Source organism: Acomys russatus, chromosome 12 (genome assembly GCF_903995435.1).
Source record: "Acomys russatus chromosome 12, mAcoRus1.1, whole genome shotgun sequence".
NCBI lineage: Eukaryota > Metazoa > Chordata > Mammalia > Rodentia > Muridae > Acomys > Acomys russatus.
This window is the reverse complement of record NC_067148.1, coordinates 19,137,255-19,158,163: the sequence shown is the minus strand read 5'-3', so window position 1 is coordinate 19,158,163 and position 20,909 is coordinate 19,137,255. Positions and strand designations below refer to the sequence as shown.

Here is a 20,909-nt window from a genome sequence, read left to right as displayed (position 1 = left end):
TTACAGAAGCACAGTTTTCAGACTCCTCTTCCACAAACCCAATCTGGCAAGGCGTCCTCTGGTTCTGCAACCAGTAGTCTGTCGACTCCAGCAAGCTATTGCTACGAAGAACCTGGGGGAACACAGACAAGCCTTTCAGTGTTGCCCCGCGAGCTTTTCTATCTAAACAAGCAGCTTTCTACGGAGAAACCTGTAGGTGTTTTTCTTCCCCTCTTTCATCCAAGCAGCTGGGTAAGGAAAAGAGGAGGGAGAAACGCGCTGGTTTAAAGCAGAATTAGAGAGTACAACACGTTTTACCGTGAGCCGGCTTGCTGTTGTTATTGATGCTCCTTTTTGTTCATGAAACCTAACACCCAAAACATCAACAATGCTTGACTTGTACATCATTTGTCACCCAGGGACTGTTTTGGGGTGTTGCCTAGCTTGCAGTGGGCAAAGAAGTTCCATTTATAGTTAATGTTTTCTTACAAATTTGAATACCTTTTACTTTTATGAATTCATGTTTTCATTTTTGGTGCATTGCTTATTCTTTGTTCTTTTGATTGCACTAACATACGTATGAAATTGGGCACGAGTTTTCCAGAACACCTAAGGTACCAGGCTGTTAAAAAATATTGTGAATAATGCAGTTCCATTAGTAAAATTTTTCCATTTAGCAATAGTTTGCCAAAGATGAGAAGAAATTGAACACCCATATCAACAAAGCCAGATATGATTTATAAATGCAGCTAGCTCTTGGCCTTGGGTTTCAAAACAAAGACAAAAAGCATTTTTCAAAGACACGTACTTTGAAGATACAATATCTCAAGTAACTAAGTGGCTCAATTTTCCAAATGACTTTTCTAAATAGTGAATACATTTTTCCCCCTCACTCAAGACTCCCAGTGTTATCATGGTTCTCTTTAAGATGAATGTCCGTTAATTTCTGCTTATAGCCCTCCCTTACCCATGTGACAGGCTGCCCAACTCAGCTAATGACCTCTAAAATAGAACTCGAACTCGATTACAACAAAATACTGTCTCTTTTGTCCTACATGAACAGAAATACATTAACTTTCTTTTCTATAGCTTTTCCCCCACCTCAGATGTGTGCTCTCACTTGGGCATATCTTTCTACTCAATATTTATTGTTACCTCAGGATGGCAAACCTCCATCTTTTGGAATAACATAAAGAGACAGCTGGCACAGGAGTAGGTGATTGAAACGGTGAGCTGGGTGCTGTTCCTGAAAGCTAACCCTCTTCTTATTCCTCTTAGAGGAAAGCCTACCTAATAATGCTAACACGGCATTTGTTGGCTTTTGTTTTGTTTTTTGTTTTTCGAGACAGGGATTCTCTGTGTAGCCTTGGCTGTCTTGGACTCACTTTGTAGACCAGGCCAGTCTCGAACTCACAGAGATCCACCTGCCTCTGCCCCACGCCCCTCCAAGGGCTGGCATTAAAGTCGTGTGCCCACCCAGCTTAGCACTTGCTGTTTTAGTGTCCATTATCTCTGAGCATTCAGTAGCGTTTCTAGAAGCAGTGTGACTTGTAGTGCCTCAGAGGCCTGAACACAGAAGCACCGAGGAGAGAGCTGTTGTCTCTTGAGAGGAGAGGACACTGTCATTGGGATGTATCCTATGAGAGAGGAATAAATACGAAGAAAAGAGAAAGAAAAGTTTGAGAGATCTGCAAACTTTCAAAATAAATTCCCTTTCTCCTCACCCCAATTTTATTGTTTTGAAAACCATATGTATTTTATTAATGAATATATTACTAAGTCTTTAGCATTTTAAAATAGTCACGTTGAATGTAAGGAAGCAGGTGCGAGACCCGAGTTTCATGGCCAGAGCCCACATACAAGAGCCAGGCTTTCTCAAGGGAAAGCTCGGTGGCACCTAAGAGTGATGACACTTGGAGTCATCTTCTGGCCTCCCTGTGTATGTGTGCATGAGGACCTGTGCCTGCATGCTTGTGAGCACACACACACACACAAACACACACACACACACACACACACTAAGCAAACGAAACAAAATAAAATAAAAACACTAAGTACATAAATTTAAAAAAAATCTAAATCATTGTAGATTCCAAAAGTTTGAGTTCTTTTGAATACATGTTTTTAATTAAAAACAATCAGCTGGGCTCGGTGGTGCATGCCTATAATCCCAGCACTCAGGGAGGCTGAGATCTCTGTGAGTTTGAGGCTTGCCTGGTCTACAAAGTGAGTCCAAGACAGTCAGAGCTATACAGAGAAACCCTGTCCTGAAAAAACAAAACAAATAAACAAACAAAGTCAAGAACCTAGATTAATTTCACTTAACACAGAAGGGCCTCTAAATCTATAAATCTATCCTCCTTGCATAAAACTGCAATTCACTTTTATTACCAGATAGAATAGAGTTTTAAAATCTTGTTTGGAATGTGAGCTTGGCCATTAATTGCAGGACAAGTTGGGCCAAGTGAGTCAGCTTCTGCACCAATGAGAAGGGGGAAAGATCATGTGATGGAACATGGAGGCAGTCCACTGAGGCACTGTGGTGGGATTAGGGATGAGGTCCTCTGGGGAGCTATGGTGAAAACAGGAAAGGGGTTCACTGAGGAATAGGGGTGGGAGCAGGGAGGGGGCCACTGAGGTGCTGTGGTGGGGGCAGGGAGGGGAATCCACTGAGGTGCTGTGGTGGGGGCAGGGAGGGGGCCACTGAGGTGCTGTGGTGGGGGCAGGGAGGGGAATCCACTGAGGTGCTGTGGTGGGGCAGGGAGGCGGGTCCACTGAGGTGCTGTGGTGGGGGCAGGGAGGGGGGTCCACTGAGGTGCTGTGGTGAGGGCAGGTGCGTGAGGTAGATTATTCTCTCAGAACACAGTTGGGCTGTGACTTGAAAGGAACTATAAACAATGACAGGAATTTGGAAGACTTCCTTAAAATTAGTAAAATAAAATGACTTTAATATACGAAAACAGAGTTTCTTTCCCAAAGATTCTGGTCTGAGGTGTAGTTTTTGTTGTATATTTTGTAAGACTGATGCGGCCAATACTGTCTGCTGCTGCAGGGTTTGACAATTCTGAGAATTGAGCTGTTAAAATTCACTTGAAAATCGTTACAATGCTACTATTTCATAGACAAAAGTCCTCACAGAATTTGTGATTTTGGCAATAAAGACCTTGAGGCTCAGATGGCTTGGGGTTTTGGTGGTTTCTGTTCCACAAAGAACTTGACCTTGGGTTTAGTCTTGAGGGCACCAAGGTCTGTTTGTCAATTTCCTGAACACTGCTGCCTTCCACGCATCCAAAATGGTCTGGTACGGAATGTGTCTGTAACATCTCGTGCTGTCTAGTTTTTTAAAGTAGAAATTCATCTTACATGTTTTCACTTAAGGTCAGATGTTCCTTGTTAAGAATCCTGTGTAGCATTTTCCTTTAAGAAAGAGAAATTTTTGTGTTGGGAGTGATATAGCTGATTTAATCCACTTAGTGATAATAGGATATTATATTTTCTCACAGGCGGCATGCATGGTTTGAAGCCTATTTAAGTTACCATAGACAAGCGGTGCCACGTTGTTTGTCCCTGGCCTTTCTTTGATCTTCGGGATTTGGAACTTCATCACTGAAACCCAAAACTCATTAATTCTGCCGTCTAGGAACATCAGAGCTTAAACTAACAGGCACCAGACGAACACACTGGCTAACCCTGCTTTACCATGCAGCTCAATACACATTCTAACCGGAATCACCTCTTCATTAATTTCAGCGCTCACTCTTCAAAAATTAGGCTGAGGACCTTGCCTGTCGAGATGCTGACTGACGAAAGACATGCAATGTTGTGGGCACAGCAAACTGTTACGATTCTCCCGTCAGCATTTGGCCGGCCTTTTTTCTAGATCAGCCTGAGGAGTGGGGAGAAGCTGGATTGCAGTTCATTTGGTCCCATGGGCTGTGCAAAGTGGCCACATGTTTCAAGTGGCGGACAGGGATTGCTGCATCCTGCTGCCACTTGCCACTTACCAGCCAGCAATTCCTCCATCTGAGGAAGGGACTGTCAGATGTGACACTGTCCAGCCTGTTTCTTGCACTTACTAAGTATTTCTTCTTTCTCCCCAGACACCAATTGTGTACGAGTGTTGATGTATGCATTTTCACATGTGTGTTGGCATGCCTGTCTGTGTAACCATGTACATGGCTGCATATGAACATGGAGGCCCAAGGTTAATGTCAGAGATCATTCTTGATAACTCTTTCACTCTTCATTGAGGCAGGCAGGGTCTCTCAGTCAAACCCAGTAATCTCCAATATGGCTAATCTCACTAGCCAACTTTTCTGGGTGTGTTTTGTCTTTGTCTTCTAAAGCTGGAATTACGGACTGTCTGCCACACCCCTACCATTCACACAGGTCCTGGGGATCTGAAGTTGAGTCCTGATGCTTCTGTGCCAAGCTTTTTTATTTTATTTTATTTTATTAATCACTAAGCTATTTGCCTAGCCCAATTAGAATTACTTGTATCAACATTAATAATTAAAAAATGATGCTTCATTGGGAACTATGAGCTAATGCTCTCACATATTATTTTAATTAAATCTCTAGACTCATGGTTTACAATGTGAAGCCAATGCAATGAAACAATTCCTGCTGTATTGAAGTAACCAACCAACAGTGGCCATCTTTAAGTTATTGCTTTCTCTGCCTTTGCTCTCTCAGGGACCCATGGTTTGTTTGTTTGGTATTGTAGCAGCATTAGAGCCCACCCCTCAGATAGCAAGGCCTTGACTTAAGCCATAATCTTTGTGTGATGGTGGCATCTCATGAATCCCACTCTTGGGTCATCTGTCCTAATTTAAGAACCCTAGTCTGGGTAAGTTAAAAGTTGTATTCCTGTCTTGATTCTCTGTCAGTGAACTCCTGTTCTCTCCTTGCTTCTGGTCCCAGTTTCCATGGGTAAAACCATTATATCAGGTTATCTGATGTTCATACCAAGCATCATGTGATTTTCACACTTCGCATTAACTCCTTTTCCATATATGTTAGTAGTCTAACTAAAGGAAGCAGATAGAATCAGAAGCAGAGGAAGAGGAGGAGTAGGAAGAGGAGAAGAAGGAGGAAGAGGAGAAGGAGAAGGAGCAGCAGGAGGAGGAGAAGTAGCAGGAGGAGGAGGAGGAGGAGGAGGAGGAGGAGGAGGAGGAGGAGGAGGAAAAAGAGCTAGGTAGAGATGATGATGCACACCTTTGATCCCAGCATTTGGGAGGCAGAGGCAGTCGAATCTCCAGAGTGAGTTCCAGGACAGCCAGAGACGCACGGGTGAAACCCTGCCTCCAGAATACAAAACAACAACAACAAAGGAATCTGGAGGGGTGGCTTTGGGTCTAAGAGCACTGGCTGCTTTTGCAGAGAACCTGGGTTCACTTCCCAGCACCCATACTGTGTTGCTCACAACTGTCTGTAACTCTAATTCCAAGGAACCCCACACCCTCTTCTGACCTCTCCAGGGACACAAACATACATGGTGCACATTACACACACAGTCAGGTACTCACATATATGCATACTATGGGAGAAATGTGCTTTAAAAAGACTCTGATAAGGGAACAAAGAAAGAAAATAAACACTCTAGCTTCTGTAAACCTCTTAGCCTAGTGTGTTAAGCAATTTTAACCTGCTTTTTGTCTAATAGTTTGGACAAAGGACTAGAAGTAGTGCTTGAAATAAGGTATGCACTTGAGCAGTTAATGTTTTTGAAGCTTTATGAATATAGCTTCCTGCTGAGGGAATTGTTTTTGAGTGGGAAAAGAGAGACGCTCACCAGGTTCTCCACGGCTCATTTAGTTATCTGCTATTTTTAGTTCCTGGCTTGCTTATTTCAGATGGAGTGCTAATAATGAACGTGCTGTGTGCTGCGCATTTCCAAGTTTAAAACGATAATGGTGCAATTCATCTGAAAACTTCAAGAGTGTCCTGAATAAGGAAAAAAAAAGATCCTTCTGCCCCATGGTGCAGCCACTTTCATTTCAACAGGCAGTACCAAGATTCAGGGTCTTAGTTTTAGTATGAGACAGAGAGGGAAGAACCGCCTCTTAAAATTAGACTCAGTCCCATTGTTGGTGAACAATGCCTGCTGCTCTGGTTGGCAACTTAGATCAGACAGGATGCTAACCTTTGGTTCTGAGATCTGGAGGAAGGGCTAAAAATTCTACCTCCTCATCTCACACAGTTCCTGAATATGTTGGACAATTTCTGAGACTTCTGTTAGCTCTTGCATCATTCCATGATAACAATGCCTCTTGAGAAAGTTGTTCTAGGGACCTAATAGGAAGATGTTTACAAAACCACCATCACGGTAGGAGGTCCCCTTCCTTCACAGACCTAGGGGAGGGGAATAAGGTGGAAGAGGGAGAGAAGGACGGAGGAAGAGTAGGATACAAGTAAGGGGATAACAATTGAGATGTGATCTGAATAAATTAATAAAAACAAAAACAGAAACAAAAAACAAAACCACCATCACCAAGCAGGATAGGCAACTGACCGATACATGATTTCTATTAGTAGGGAATGTCAGTGGAATTTAGAGGGCATGCGTTCCATCTTCACAGTTTCTTTATTTTTTAAAACAATATTTATTTATTTATTTATTTATTTATTTATTTATTTATTTATTATGTATACAGTGTTCTGCCTGCATATATACCTACACACCAGAAGAGCGCACCAGATCTCATTATAGATGGTTATGAGCTACCATGTGGTTTGCTGGGACCTTTGGAAGAACAGCCAGTGCTCTTAGCCTCTGAGCCATCTCTCCAGCTCCCAGAAGTTTCTTGATACTTCCACAACATCTCACTGGCTCTCTTCCTTTGCTTGTGCTATGTCATTCTTATCTTATATTCCTTCTCTGCTCTATCCAGCCAGCAGCCAGTTAGCAAGTGCTCATTGAGTTCACTTGATGTTAGAAAACAGGAAAATTATGATGAAGAAGCTGGACGTAGAACCATGCCCTGAGTTCTCACCAGTGGGCAGATGGAGGTAGGAGGAGCCAACGAGCAAGGCCAGCACAGGAGAGGCAAGACCCCGTGGCAAAGTAAAATAAAACCCACCTGCATCTTTGGAAAAGTCCTCCCAAGAATGTGACAAAGAAAAAGGAGGTGCTTTGAGTAATGTCAATCCCTGTCAAGTATTCCAAGAGTGAAGTGATTAGTTTTACCTGGGGTCCAGAGGCAACAAAGGCTCTTGCACTTGGTGAGTGTGTTGCAAGATGAGTTTGATGTGACTGGGGAATCTGGGGCACAGGGGTGGGAGGTGGGGGAGGACTGCCTCTCTCTCTGGAGCACAGGGGTGGGAGGTAGGGGAGGACTGCCTCTCTCTCTGGAGCACAGGGGTGGGAGGTAGGGGAGGACTGCCTCTCTCTCTGGAGCACAGGGGTGGGAGGTGGGGGAGGACTGCCTCTCTCTCTCTGGAGCACAGGGGTGGGAGGTGGGGGAGGACTGCCTCTCTCTCTGGGGCACAGGAGTAGGAGGTGGGGGAGGACTGCCTCTCTCTCTGGGCCACGGGTGGGAGGTGGGGGAGGACTGCCTCTCTCTCTGGGGCACAGGGGTGGGAGGTGGGGGAGGACTGCCTCTCTCTCTGGAGCACAGGGGTGGGAGGTGGGGGAGGACTGCCTCTCTCTCTGGGGCACAGGGGTGGGAGGTGGGGGAGGCCTGCCTCTCTCTCTGGAGCACAGGGGTGGGAGGTGGGGGGAAGACTGCCTCTCTCTCTGGAGCACAGGGGTGGGAGGTGGGGGAGGACTGCCTCTCTCTCTGGGGCACAGGGGTGGGAGGTGGGGGAGGACTGCCTCTCTCTCTGGGGCACAGGGGTAGGAGGTGGGGGAGGACTGCCTCTCTCTCTGGGCCATGGGTGGGAGGTGGGGGAGGACTGCCTCTCTCTCTGGGCCACAGGGTTGGGAGGTGGGGGAGGACTGCCTCTCTCTCTGGGGCACAGGGGTGGGAGGTGGGGAGGACTGCCTCTCTCTCTGGAGCACAGGGGTGGGAGGTGGGGAGGACTGCCTCTCTCTCTGGGGCACAGGGGTGGGAGGTGGGGGAGGACTGCCTCTCTCTCTGGGGCACAGGGGTGGGAGGTGGGGAGGACTGCCTCTCTCTCTGGGGCACAGGGGTGGGAGGTGGGGGAGGACTGCCTCTCTCTCTGGGGCACAGGGGTGGGAGGTGGGGGAGGACTGCCTCTCTCTCTGGGGCACAGGGGTGGGAGGTAGGGGAGGACTGCCTCTCTTTCTGGGGCACAGGGGTGGGAGGTGGGGGAGGACTGCCTCTCTCTCTGGGGCACAGGGGTGGGAGGTGGGGGAGGACTGCCTCTCTCTCTGGGGCACAGGGGTGGGAGGTAGGGGAGGACTGCCTCTCTCTCTGGGGCACAGGGGTGGGAGGTGGGGGAGGACTGCCTCTCTCTCTGGGGCACAGGGGTGGGAGGTGGGGGAGGACTGCCTCTCTCTCTGGGGCACAGGGGTGGGAGGTGGGGGAGGACTGCCTCTCTCTCGGCAGACTGGTTTTCCCACCTTTGCTCATAAATACTTCTTTTAGGAATACTGCTCTCTCCACTCTTGTCAATCATTCTCTGCAGAGCCCAGGGCCTCATGGGGCTTTAATTATCACCTGGAAGAACAGCGGGCCCTTCTCTCTTGCATCAGTTTGGACCTTTCTCAGGAGCCTGCTTTTCACCCATTGCTAATGGGTGGTCATTGCACTGGGTCGGCTGTCATCATCTTAAGCTTCTTATGTCTGTGTACAAACTCCATCCTTCCCCAATTGAAACCCTAAAGGAAACCTGACTCCTGGTCCAGAAGTGATGGTGACTTTCCCAGTTTCCTTGCCTTGCTAGTTCTGAGCCAGCTGGAGCATCTCTTTTGCCTGTTTCTATTTCCGTAGTCTGCTCTACAAAGTTTATTTTTCTTTCACACATTAAACATTAGCAAGGCTTTTAATGTGCATGTTATGGTTTGCTCTCTGGGTAACATATTGCACATAGTACAGACTTGACCTTCACATTTATGGAGGCAAAATAATAAACAGAGGAGCACTGGAATATGTAACTGCAAAAATATATGGTTTGTATGATGGAGAAATCAACAAAGTGCTGTGGCGGGGAATAAAAGGGGTGTGTATTGCTATGTTCTGAATGTTGCACCCCTCTAAACTCATACGGTGGAATCAAGCTCCTAATATGTTTCCCTTTAGAGCTGAGACTGAGCAAATATAGGCTGGGGGTGGGGTGGGGTGGCTGCAGAGACTGATGCACTAACCAAGGACCATGCATGGAGAGGACCTAGACCCCTGCTCAGATGCAGTAGATAGGCAGCACAGTCTCCATGTGGGCCCCATAATATGGGGAGCAGGGGCTGCCTCTGACATGGACTCTGTTGCCCACTCATTGATCACTTGCCCCTGGTGGGGTGGCCTTACCTGGCCACAGAGGAAGAGGATGCAAGCAGTCCTGATGAGACTTGATAGGCTGAGGTCAGATGGCAGGGGAGGAGCGATGAGGGAGGGGGCTACTATTGGGATATAAAATGATGACATTTAAAAATAGAGGTGATGCTGTTAGAGGTGGTGGCTGAGCTGGGCTCCAGTTCTTATCAAGAGGGCCAGTGTCTTTTCTAAAGAAGCTCCGTAATCCCTTTCATCCTCCATGATGGATACACACATCACTTTGTATCTGATAAGAAATAGACCTCAAACTGCACCACAGAATTCCCAACATCCAGGACTGTTGGGAGTAACATTGCTTCTGCATATTAACACATGTGTGGCATTTTTATTACACACACCTGAATGCTCTAAGACAGGACTTTTAAGTCGCAGGGAAAGTCAGGAACTGGTAGAGTCCTAACCAGTTGCGCTGTAAGTGTTTTTCTCCTTCTTAGTCCCCTTATCTCTCAATCTATGTAATTTGCTGAAACCAGGATGGAAGAATGTGCTTCAGCGTCACCGGGAGCATCAAACCCCAGTTCGTGCACCTATGCGCCAAGTGCGGACTCACACACATCTACCCAGATTCTGCCCTTGAGGTTTCATTGTATTTCCACCTCTAGAATCGTGTTTTCCAGGTTGTCATGTGCATCTCATAGCATAGAGATTTTTCAATGGCAAATTTATTTCACTTGGCACAATGAGTTTAAAGTCCATTGTGCCGCTGTGTGCGTGTAGTAGTTTGTTTAATGTCCACCAGTATTTGTTTCTGGGTATACAGAGCACTTTTAAATGCCTACTTATAATTAAAAAGACATTTGGTTTGTTTATATCTTTGGGTAGTTGCAAATAAAGATGTAAATATTTGCACAATTTTTGTTTGTTTTAAGTTTTTTTGGGGGGTAGTTTCTGGGTAAACACACAGGAATGAGTATTACTAAGTATCAAGGCAGATTTACATGGATCTAATAAGCCTTTGTATAAATTTATCGATTTCAGTTTCCACTAGCAAAACAGCAAAATGCTCGTTGCTTTATGTTTATGCTAGGATTTAGTATTACCAGGTTTTACTTTTAAGCTTAGTAAGTATAACAGGGGCATGGTAGTGTTATACTATGCTTTGTTTTCCTCTTAGTTTCAAATGATTTCTTTTTGTTTTTGAGATAGCGTTTCTCTCTGTAGCCTTGGCTGTCCTGGATTCACTTTGTAGACCTAGAACTCACAGAGATCCACTTGCCCCTGCCTCCCTCAGTGATGGGATTACAGGTAGGTATGCACCACTGCACCCGGCTATGTCTTTTTTTCTTATAAAGATGGTTTTGAAAGTAAAATTTTAACTTGGGCTCAACAAAAGCTCTGGGTAATTAAACAAAACCTTCATTGCCAGGTGTCGGGTATCACCTCCTCCTTTCGTAAGTTATTGGTTAGGAAAGCTTGATAGGCCCAACAAAAGGATGAAGGCTTCTGCTGTTCTTCCTGAAAGCCCAGCAGAACTAGGTTATAACAAGACCTGTGGCTGAAGACACCACACACCTGGGTCCTGAGCTACAGAGATGTTAAGATGGATATGAGCTGCAAACTCCCTAGACACAGAGAAGTTATGGTGGATATGAACTGGAAACTTCCTCCCTAGCTTTCACAGTGCTAGAAAGTGCTATGCAACTCTCTGAGGGAGAAAGAGAACCAGCAGTTTTACTTAGCCAGCTCTGAAACCTAAAAACCTCGATACCAGCCTACCCTGTAAGATGTGCAAAATTGTTCAGTAATGGTACAACTGTTGTAGGAGTAATGACTGCATTCACAATTAATGTGGTACATATGGCCAAAGACCTGTGTTGGGGGAGGTCATAGGCCCTAGAAGAGAGCTTAGTCTTTGTGAAATAATGTTAATTGTCTTCTAAATTTATATACATGCATACATACATGCATACATACACACATGAATCCAGGACATTTAAACATCTAAGGCTACACAGAGAAACCTTGTCTTTAAAAAACCAGTTATATAGCCTTAGCTGTCCTAGACTCACTTTGTAGGACAGGCTAGCTTTGAACTCACAGAGATCCTCCTGTCTCTGCCTCCTTGAGTGCTAGGATAACAATTGTGTGCCACTGCGCCCAGACTTAATATTTATTTTTAACTTTATTTATTTATTTGTTTGTTTGTTTGTTTGTGTTATGTGCATGCATGCATGTGTGCGTGTGCGTGTGCGTGTGCGTGTGTGTGTGTGCGTGTGTGTGAATTTGCTGTGGTCAGAGGACAACTTGATGAAATTAGATTTTCCCCCCATCATAGGGTTGCAGAGATAAGTTTCCAGTCATCAGGCTTAGAAGTAAATGCTTTTACCCATTGAGTCCTCTCACTGGCCTCAATATTTAGGTTTATGCCAATAGATAAATGCCACTCCCAGAGTCAATCAGTGTAGCTTCTCTTTCCAGTGAAGGGTGGTGAATGCAGATAGTCACGGCTGCTCAAGGTGCTGAGCATAGCTGAAGGTTGAGTGTTCATCTTTAAACAAGGCAGCTATATCACCACCTACCTCATGGAACAACCAAGGAGAGGTGATAGTAAGAGTGTCAGAGCCACAACACACAGAGGTAGGCTGTAGGATGCCATTTCCCGCTGTGAATTCACCACAGCCGCTTTTGCCTGTGTTGCGTCCGCACAGGAGTGGTGTGTCCGCAGTCAGGCATGGGTTAGTGAGGGACTGACTCATGGGGCCTTCGCCTCATCACTGAGGTATTGGCTACTGGTAAAGAAGAGGAAGACTCATTGCTTTCCCTTGTATACACACTGGTGAAACTACCAGGCTCCAATATACAGCCCTAATCCATGGTCATGCAGATAGATCAAGTAAGACAGAAGACAAAAGGACATGAATCTGGGGAAAGGACTTTAGGGGAGGGGGTGGTTGATAGGGGAGGAAGGGGGATAATAAAGAGTGAGAGAGTAATCAGAATGCACATGTGGGAAAACTAGAAGTAATGAATATCATTAATAACAACATATTTCAAATACTTACTGGACTTTATATTTGATATCAACTTTTCAGTACCATTATAAGGGAAAACTATGCCATCCATGCTAGGTTTTCACAAACTTTCACCTATTCAAATATTTGTTATACCTTTGCTGTTTTCCCACTAGAAATTGTTTATGTAATTGAGGAATCAGCGGGCAAAACAAGAATAGCAATACATGTAGAATCTTGTTCTATTGTGGGCAGGGTGAAAAGAATAATTGATAAACATATATGTCAGATGGAAACTACAGGAAAAATCTACAGCAGATGAAGGCTTAAATAAGTAAGATGCTATCTTGGAAAGCGTATCTTGGCAGGCGTCTCTAACACTATACTAAAAGAATTTTGAAAGTTGTAAAGATAATATTGGATGGATGGAGATCTGAATGAAGCAATGCGTTAGTCACATTACCAGCCAAGGAAAGAACAGTGGCCCAGGCAGAGGTCAAGAGCACAGGCAGAGGCCCAAAGCAGGAGTATACATTTGAAGGACAGCAAAAAACCCATAATGGCCCGGGGGGGGGGGTAGACTTGATGGAAATGCAGTTTCCCAGAAGTAGAAGAGAGCCTTTTATCTTTGGATAAGAAGACATCTGTAGCTAAGCTGGCACAGACAATTTTGAATATCTGGAGACACACTAAGATTGTTTTTTCTTAAATCTTCTTTTATAATTTTGGAATGTTTAGTTAGTGGATTAACTATTTATTGAATTAAGTTAATAATAGCTTAAAAATCTGCCACACATATGCACACATACGCTGGTCTAGAATTCAGAGGCTTTTGCTCAATTTTGTACATTTAAGTTTCTGTTGATTTAATCTATGCCTTTCCTGACTTTCCTTTTGAGGTTGACTGTTTTCTACTCTTGGATGAAACACCGTTCCATTATTTCAAATGGAAAGTGCACAAAGTCTATTTAAAGCACACCAACCTACTGAGCAGAAACAATGACACAAATAAAATTATCGTGTAGCAGAAAAAGTGGCATTGAAAAACCTTTCACATTGGGTTTAACCAAATGTCAAGGCAGCCTTTTCCTTTCAATGATACTTTAATTGGATGACTGTTAGCCTCCTTTCACAGGAGAGAATTGGACTCTAGTGTGTGAATAATGATTATTCATAGGATATACTTTGCAATTCTTTTAGGTTGGATGTAAAAATTTTTTTTTGAATTATGCCATTGACACCTGTCAAGACTCAAATATGTTCTGATTATTAGAAAAGTACATCCAACTAAAGGAATTCTGTTGGTATTTAGAATAAAACAGTTCTTCGTCATCAAGGAGGAAGCAGAGCCTGGGAAACACTAGGTAGAAGGGACCATTGGTGGGGAACCCAGTGCATTCTGGCCCCTGCTGATGAGGTAGACTGGGAAGAGCATCAGCAGCTTCAGACAGACATGCAGCATGGTTAACAGACTGAGTTCCGGCCTCAGCTAAACTGTTGTTGTAAGAGGAGAGCATTCATTTATGAAATGCTTTCAGTATCAGTACTTGGTCTAAATAAGCTTATTGATGGTGCATAAGTATGGGACATGCTGACTTTATAAAACATTCTTCTCTGACAAATGTCTCATAAAGATGTGAGTATCTGAGTGTAAAATGGAAATGCTTCATGGGAAAAGGGGGTGAAATTAATAACTCCACATTCATAGCTTAGACACTTTGTATGCTAACCTGGACCCACATACACCCTCACATGGAAAACATGGAGCAATGCAGCTTTTGCATATCCTGGAGAGCTTGTTATTTTACTTGTGATTCTCAGTTACACACATTCTGAAAGCTGCACTGCATCTCTCTGTAGCTCTGAGAACTAGGTATGAGAACAATGGACAATTCAAAGCTCTGGAAAGGTTTGGGACTGACAAGGAATTGTCATGCTGCACATGCCTCCTTCTGCTACATCCCACAGATGTCCGATGCCCAGAAAAAGCCCTTTCAAAGTTGATCAGGGCTTTTTACATATGAACATAACCAGGTTCGGGTATAGAGTATGAAGTGAGGGTGTAACAGAAGCAGGCACTCTCAGGATATGAAAAAACAGCATAACTTATGAATGGCTTTAACGCAATCAAGTTAGGTTTATAAATGGAAGAAAGTTGATTGGTTGTTATTATTGCTATGTGGAATCAGTGAGGAAAAATAGTATTTTAATGATGAGCTATGGAAAATCACTTATGAGGGATATATGTATATATATGTACACACATGTACACACACACACACACACACACACACACACACACACACACACATATATATATATATATATATATATATATATATATATATATCACCAAAGCCTGTAATAGCTTTTAGATTATTTTGTATAGATATATAAGAAGATATAGGTAAGATAGAATTCACCACTGGACAAAAGGGTATGACTTTAATAATCATATGTCACTTCATTATCCGTACATACCTTTTGGCCCCTGACATCTAGAAGGAAATGACAATTCCCTTTCCTGAATCACATTTCTTCTCTGGAAGAAGTCATTGGAAACATAAAGCTTGTTGGAAGCATTGCAGTAGACATGTAACTTAAGGAACACATTTGCTCATGGCTGTTCTTCTGGGAGAGCAGGAAGGAGCCTTGGGGTAAGTCATCTAGGGTGGCCACCCTCATGAAAGGAAGGAAAGAGCCTAGTTCTCAACCTTCCTAATGCTGTGACCCTTTAACATAGTTCCTTATGTTGTGATGATCCCAAACCATACATTATTTTCCTTGCTACTTCATAACTGCAATTTTGCTGTTATGGATTATAATGTAAATCTCTGTGTTTTCAATGGTCTTAGGTGGCCCCTGTGAAAGGGTCATTCAACCCCCAAAGGGTTGTGACCCACAGGTTGAGAACCACTGGCCTAGTAAATGTGGACACACACATGACTAGGCTCTTTCGTAGAGATGCCTGAGCCAAAGGCACTCTCAGTCCATCAACTGTATCAATATCCTTTTTTCCTCTTTAAGATTAGCAGAATGAAAACTAGGCACTGTGACCAGAAGGATGAGCCTGGTATGAAATGAGAAAAGACATATGCTGTCAGTGTGGTCTGGGGAGAGAGGAGAGGCCACCATAGACTTCTAAAGTGAAAGGGATTTTAGATACAGGACTGAGAGAAAAGATACTCTGATGCTGGTGACAGTGATCAGGGTAGGAAGTCTTTCTCTAAGTACCCAGAGAGAGAAAGAGAACTACAGGTGCCAGATTGTGTTTTCAAAACTCAAGACCCCTTCCATTCCTGGGTAGATATATTTAGTTTACAGTTTAAAGAAAGTTTATGATAATTGCAAGTGCTCAGAAGGAGAGATTTAATTCCAAAAGCATAGTATCGCTCAATTTTCGCAAAATATTCTAAGCTATTTTGGGCTTTCAGAGTCCTAGTTTTTTTTTTTTTTTTTTTTTTTGGTTTAAAAGAAAGCGTTCTGCAAGATCCTTCCGGGGCTGTTCAAACAGCAGAAGAGACAGTCAAAAATAAGACTGGCACATTAGTTCTCAACCATTGGATAGTAAGAATTATTAAAGGAAAAAGGGAGTGGAGTCCATAAAACTAGTCCTCCATTACATCACCTTTTGGAATACAGAGGTAAATAATATTCATATTGAAAATTCAGCTTCAGTAGCCTTAGATAAACCATCCCACAAAACGTTCCAAGGTTAACATTTCCCAAAGAATAAACTGGTGGTGGGGCACAGGCAGCTTCTCCTCTCTGGTTCAGGGTGAACCAGACGAAGTGCCCCACTGACGAGAAGACATCTAGCATTGTGACCTGCTTTTACTGACAGCAGAGGAAGTGTGTCTCTGCTGGAAGCCATCATGATTTGCATTTTGTCCTCAATGCAACCTGAAGCCTCCTACATGTGAAATGGCTCCGGGTGAGCAGAAGTTTCTTAGGCAGCCAGTGGCATCGTTCTCAAGGGCATCTTGGTGTATGCTCTTCACATCCAACTGGGCAGATGCTGAGCTCATAGTTATCTTTTCCTTTCCCTCACTTTCTTCCATGCCCCTCTGAAGGGTCTTGACTGTGCCACCTCTGCAGATGTTTCGGCCTAAATACTCAAGGTCATCTTCTGTGTTACCTTCACTGTCGTGTTGTTTTACTGACCCTGACTTCAATACAGTCTCATCATGGCCCCTCCTTCCCCCTTTCCACTGCTCCCACACTGGCTCTATATCTCCACGTCCCACTTCCTCCACCCTATGAAGTGGCTCTTCCAGATATCCCAGAGTCTAGGAATCTTTGGCTCCGAAAACTTACCTTTAGACTTTCTAACTTAGCTGCCCTTAAATATAATTTTAGTATGATAACTTTTTTCTTTTTTTTTTAATTTTCTTTTAAAAATTTTTCCATGGTTGGGAATGATGGTGCATGCCTGTAATCCCACCACTCAGGGAGGCAGAGGCAGGCAGATCTCTGTGAGTTCGAGGTCAGCCTGGTCTACAAAGCGAGTCCAGGTCAGTCAAGGCTACACAGAGAAACCCTGTCTTGAAAAAGCCAAAAAAATTTCCATGTATCATTATGTTTTATGTGTATAAGTATTTTGCCTGTGCATAGGCCTGTGATGGCAGAAGAGTCTAAAAAAGGGTGTCAGATCCCCTAGAACTGGTGTCACAGATGGTTGTGAGATGCCGTACAGGACCTAGAAGTTGAATCAGGCCCTCTGGCAAAGCAGCCAGTGCTTTTAGCTGCTGAGCCATATCTCCATCACCCCCGCCTCCCGACACACACACACACACACACACACACACACACACGCACGCACCAAGTTTCCATTTCTTTACTGCTATAGAATAGATATAAATTGAAGCATCAAACCACTTGACAAAAAGTGATGAAGTCATTCTTTCACATCTGATGCTGGACATGAAGACCACTAGTGTACTGCAGGATCACAGAGACTATGTGGGGACCCCCATTCGCTTTACAGAATGAAGGGAGGTAATTCCTTCTTTAGACTACAGCTTCTTATTTCTTATTTTATTCAGTCTCCCTCTCTAAGTATTTCCTATCTGAATGGAAAGAGCTATCACTAATATAGAACACAATAAACATTCACCACGATGTGACTATATAACTGCCCAGCTCAACCAGGCATGGTGGCGCACACCTTTAATCCCAGCACTCAGGAGGCAGAGGTAGTGAGTTCGAGGCCAGCCTGGTCTACAAAGCGAGGCCAGGACAGCCAAGATAACATTGAGAAACCCTGTCTCGAGAAAAAACAAAAAAAACAAAAACAAAAAAACCTGCCTAGCTCAGTAAAATCACTTAGCCTCTTGGAAACAATGCTGGGGGTTTTGCTCCAGATAGTTCTGTCATTAAAGATATGGGTTGAATCATTTGAATGTGTGTGCCTCCACATATGTATCTGAAACACATTTAAGCCACTTTAAGGGTCAGCCACAGGAAAGAATGCTTGAAACATCACAGTCCGATCAGATATCATGGGAAGGTCACATTCTGTCTCTAGGCATCTGCGGGTTTCTCTGTCTGCTGACATTGATGAGTCCAAGTTTAAGGAGGGTTTCATGAGATGAAAAGAGAAAGATGTTGGGCCCTACCAGCCCAGGATTGCTCAGGAAGGGAGGAGGAGAGCTGCATCTCTCAGATGAGAACGGCAGGAGTTGGTCTCACACCCCCACCCTCCCTGTCCCAACCTGGCCCCATCAAGTCAGTTGCCCCACCATCAACTCTAGAAAGCACTTATTACCTTGGCAGTTATCAGTCCTCACTCCTTGTTTGACTCTATAAGGCCCCGCCAGCCCTCAGCCCCTTAGTATGAAGCATCTTCCAACACCCCTGCCCTGGCCAATCGTACATGCCACACAAACCTTGCCTCAGAGACCAGGGCCACCTCCGCAGGGGCATAAATACCCACCCACCCCCAATTAAACAAACCAGCTCTCTGAAGCTGTTCCCAAAACTGTGTTCTTTGCCCCACACATTCACCACACCAACCAAGATCCTGCCTGCACCTACCCGCCCCCCAGCTAAGCTTCTCTCCCTCCAGTCCAGCTTGGTGAGCAACAAGCCTGGTTATCCCTAGGGTGAGAGGTGGACACAGAGCTGAAGCGGCAGCAAGACACTCTGGGTTTCTTGTTGAACTTGGGGTGTTGAGTTTTCTCTTAAAAAAAAAATCTTTTTTTCGTGTCAATTTTATTTAGAAACTTGGTTCCACTCTATCTTAAATTGTAAATCTTTGGTTCGTGAAATAAATCAAGGGTTGAAAATGTTCCCCTAGTGTGGCACTATGAAATAAAGTGCAATGATTTCTAGGGAGAAGAAAATGTAAGAATAGTCAACACAGAAGAATATCGCATGAGACCCACCCATCAGCCTGAGACCACACACCGAGAAGAGAACCCTGGGTTGCCGTTCAAGTGCTTAGAGGATGGAGTTCAAGTGCTTGAGTGGATTCCATGTTCAGATCTTATAAGGCTACAACAGAGACTTTCACTTAAAGTTCCATGAATATAAAAATTATACTAAATTATGTTATATAGCAGAAATCCTTACGAACAGTGTAGTACAGCTGACTCTGTTTATCATGTAAGGGTGTACAATAAAGAGAACATTAGGCCATGCCTATGAGAGAAGCTGTCCCAGGGTCACTGGGAGAGAAAAATAGCATCTGCTTCACCTCCCAGCTCTTCCCAGCTTTCTGCAGCATTGCGTGTGTACGATCCCAGCATTTAACATGCACAACTTCGAGAATCCCATTTTGAACACTCAAACTTATCCTGGATCTTCACAGTCACTAAATTAGACTGTCATGTAGGTGACTCAGCAACACCTTCCAACATGGATGGACCAATAGATCTGATTAATTCCTGTGCTGAGTAAGCGTGTAAGGCCATGTCCAGACACAAGCTTCCTTAGCAATGTCAGTTAAGACAAAGGGAAATAGTAGCAGCAGCAGCAGGATTTGTCACAGCTATATTAGGACATGTAGTAACTAGCATCTTAATATAAATTTATTGGGTAATCTTCCTCGCTCTTAAAAGCAAAGGTGAGGGGCCAGGTGATAGGTGACTCGTTAAATGCCTTCCTTGTAAGCATAGAGGTATGAGTTCATTGCCAAACCTATATTTAAAAACAAAATCTGGGAGGGGTTAGGGGAAGTAGGAGATTATGATTAAAGTATATTGCATCAGTATTTTAAAAATTAAAAACAAAAACAAATCAGGAATTCAGTATTTTCTTGTAATCCCAGGGATGGGGAGGGGGATGGAGGAGGGGGGAGACAAGCCAATTCTGAAGGCTCCCTGTCTGGCCAGCTTAGTCTCCTTGATGAGTTCCAGGCCAGAAAGAGATAGAGATAGAGATAGAGATAGAGATAGAAAGAGATAGATAGATAGATAGATAGATAGATAGATAGATAGATAAGGAATGACAACTAAAACTTTCCACTTGCACCTCTCTCTTTCTCACTCTCTCCCTCTCTCTTTCCTGCACGCGCACATGCAAATACACCCGCATACCTGTGAGCACACAGAGATAAGAAAACAAGGGAACGAGCATCTCTGCACCTAGAGTCAGCGTGATCACGTGCTTGCTCTGTACACTGGAGCTTTTGTTTTCAAGAGCAGGGATGTTCTATCACCAAAGCTCCAGGCAGTGTCTCAAACCACTACCACATGGTCATCTGGAATCTCTGGAAAGACGGCCCCACAATGTAGAAAACACAAAGGGAAGAATCCCTCATTTGAATAAGTCCATCCAAGTGCATTATCTGAGGCAATGGCCTTTCTTTCCCCAGTCGTGGCTTCCAGTTACCAGAGGTTCTGAGCCAGCTTCTGAAACCCTGGGAGATTACTTGTGAAACACACGAAATAAATCATCACGTTGGTGCTTTTCAGTGGGTGATTATTTGTCTAGAGCATTACCCTCTGATCCTGATCTTATTTCTACCACCAGCTACCTTAGCAATATGTCAGTTCTGACCAGAGGGTTTGAGGAGTAGTAAGTTGAGCTTGGGAACTCATGGTAGATTCCCACTGTTCATGATACTTTTACTGAACTTCAACTGGAGTGTGAAGGTTGATCCAGCTGGATGATAGGTCTTGCCCCTTCTAAGATATAATTAGCTTTGTGATGAACTTTGTGTGTGTGTGTGTGTGTGTGTGTGTGTGTGTGTGTGTGTGTGTGTCCATGTACTTTTGAGACAATGTCCCATTATGGAGCCCAGGATGATCAGGTATGTTAAGAATCTCCCACAGGCCAGGGCTGCTTTTGTAAGGTCCCATTTGTCTTTGTATGGACATTTATGAATGGGAGATGCTCGTTTCCCCAGGCCATTTATCTGTGATTAACAAGATCTGAAATCCAATCAATAATCACTGAGATTAATTGGTAGTCAAGATAATAAAGCCATGCAAGCATTTGATGTCTTTTGGCTAAGAGTCTATGTACTGGGTATATAGAAGGGTTGAGTGCTGTGAGTTACTTTGGTGTGAGCACCAGT

General features: G+C 44.1%; 1 protein-coding gene across 1 annotated transcript in view; it reads right to left on the bottom strand.

Annotated features, from left to right (window-relative positions):
• The window catches only part of Sphkap (SPHK1 interactor, AKAP domain containing), a 141,907-nt gene that overhangs the window by 81,513 nt on the left and 39,485 nt on the right, over positions 1 to 20,909 (bottom strand). The window contains exon 4 of the mRNA XM_051153952.1: positions 5 to 112. Within this exon, the coding sequence (XP_051009909.1) occupies positions 5 to 112 (108 nt within the window). The remainder of the gene's footprint in view (positions 1 to 4; positions 113 to 20,909) is intronic.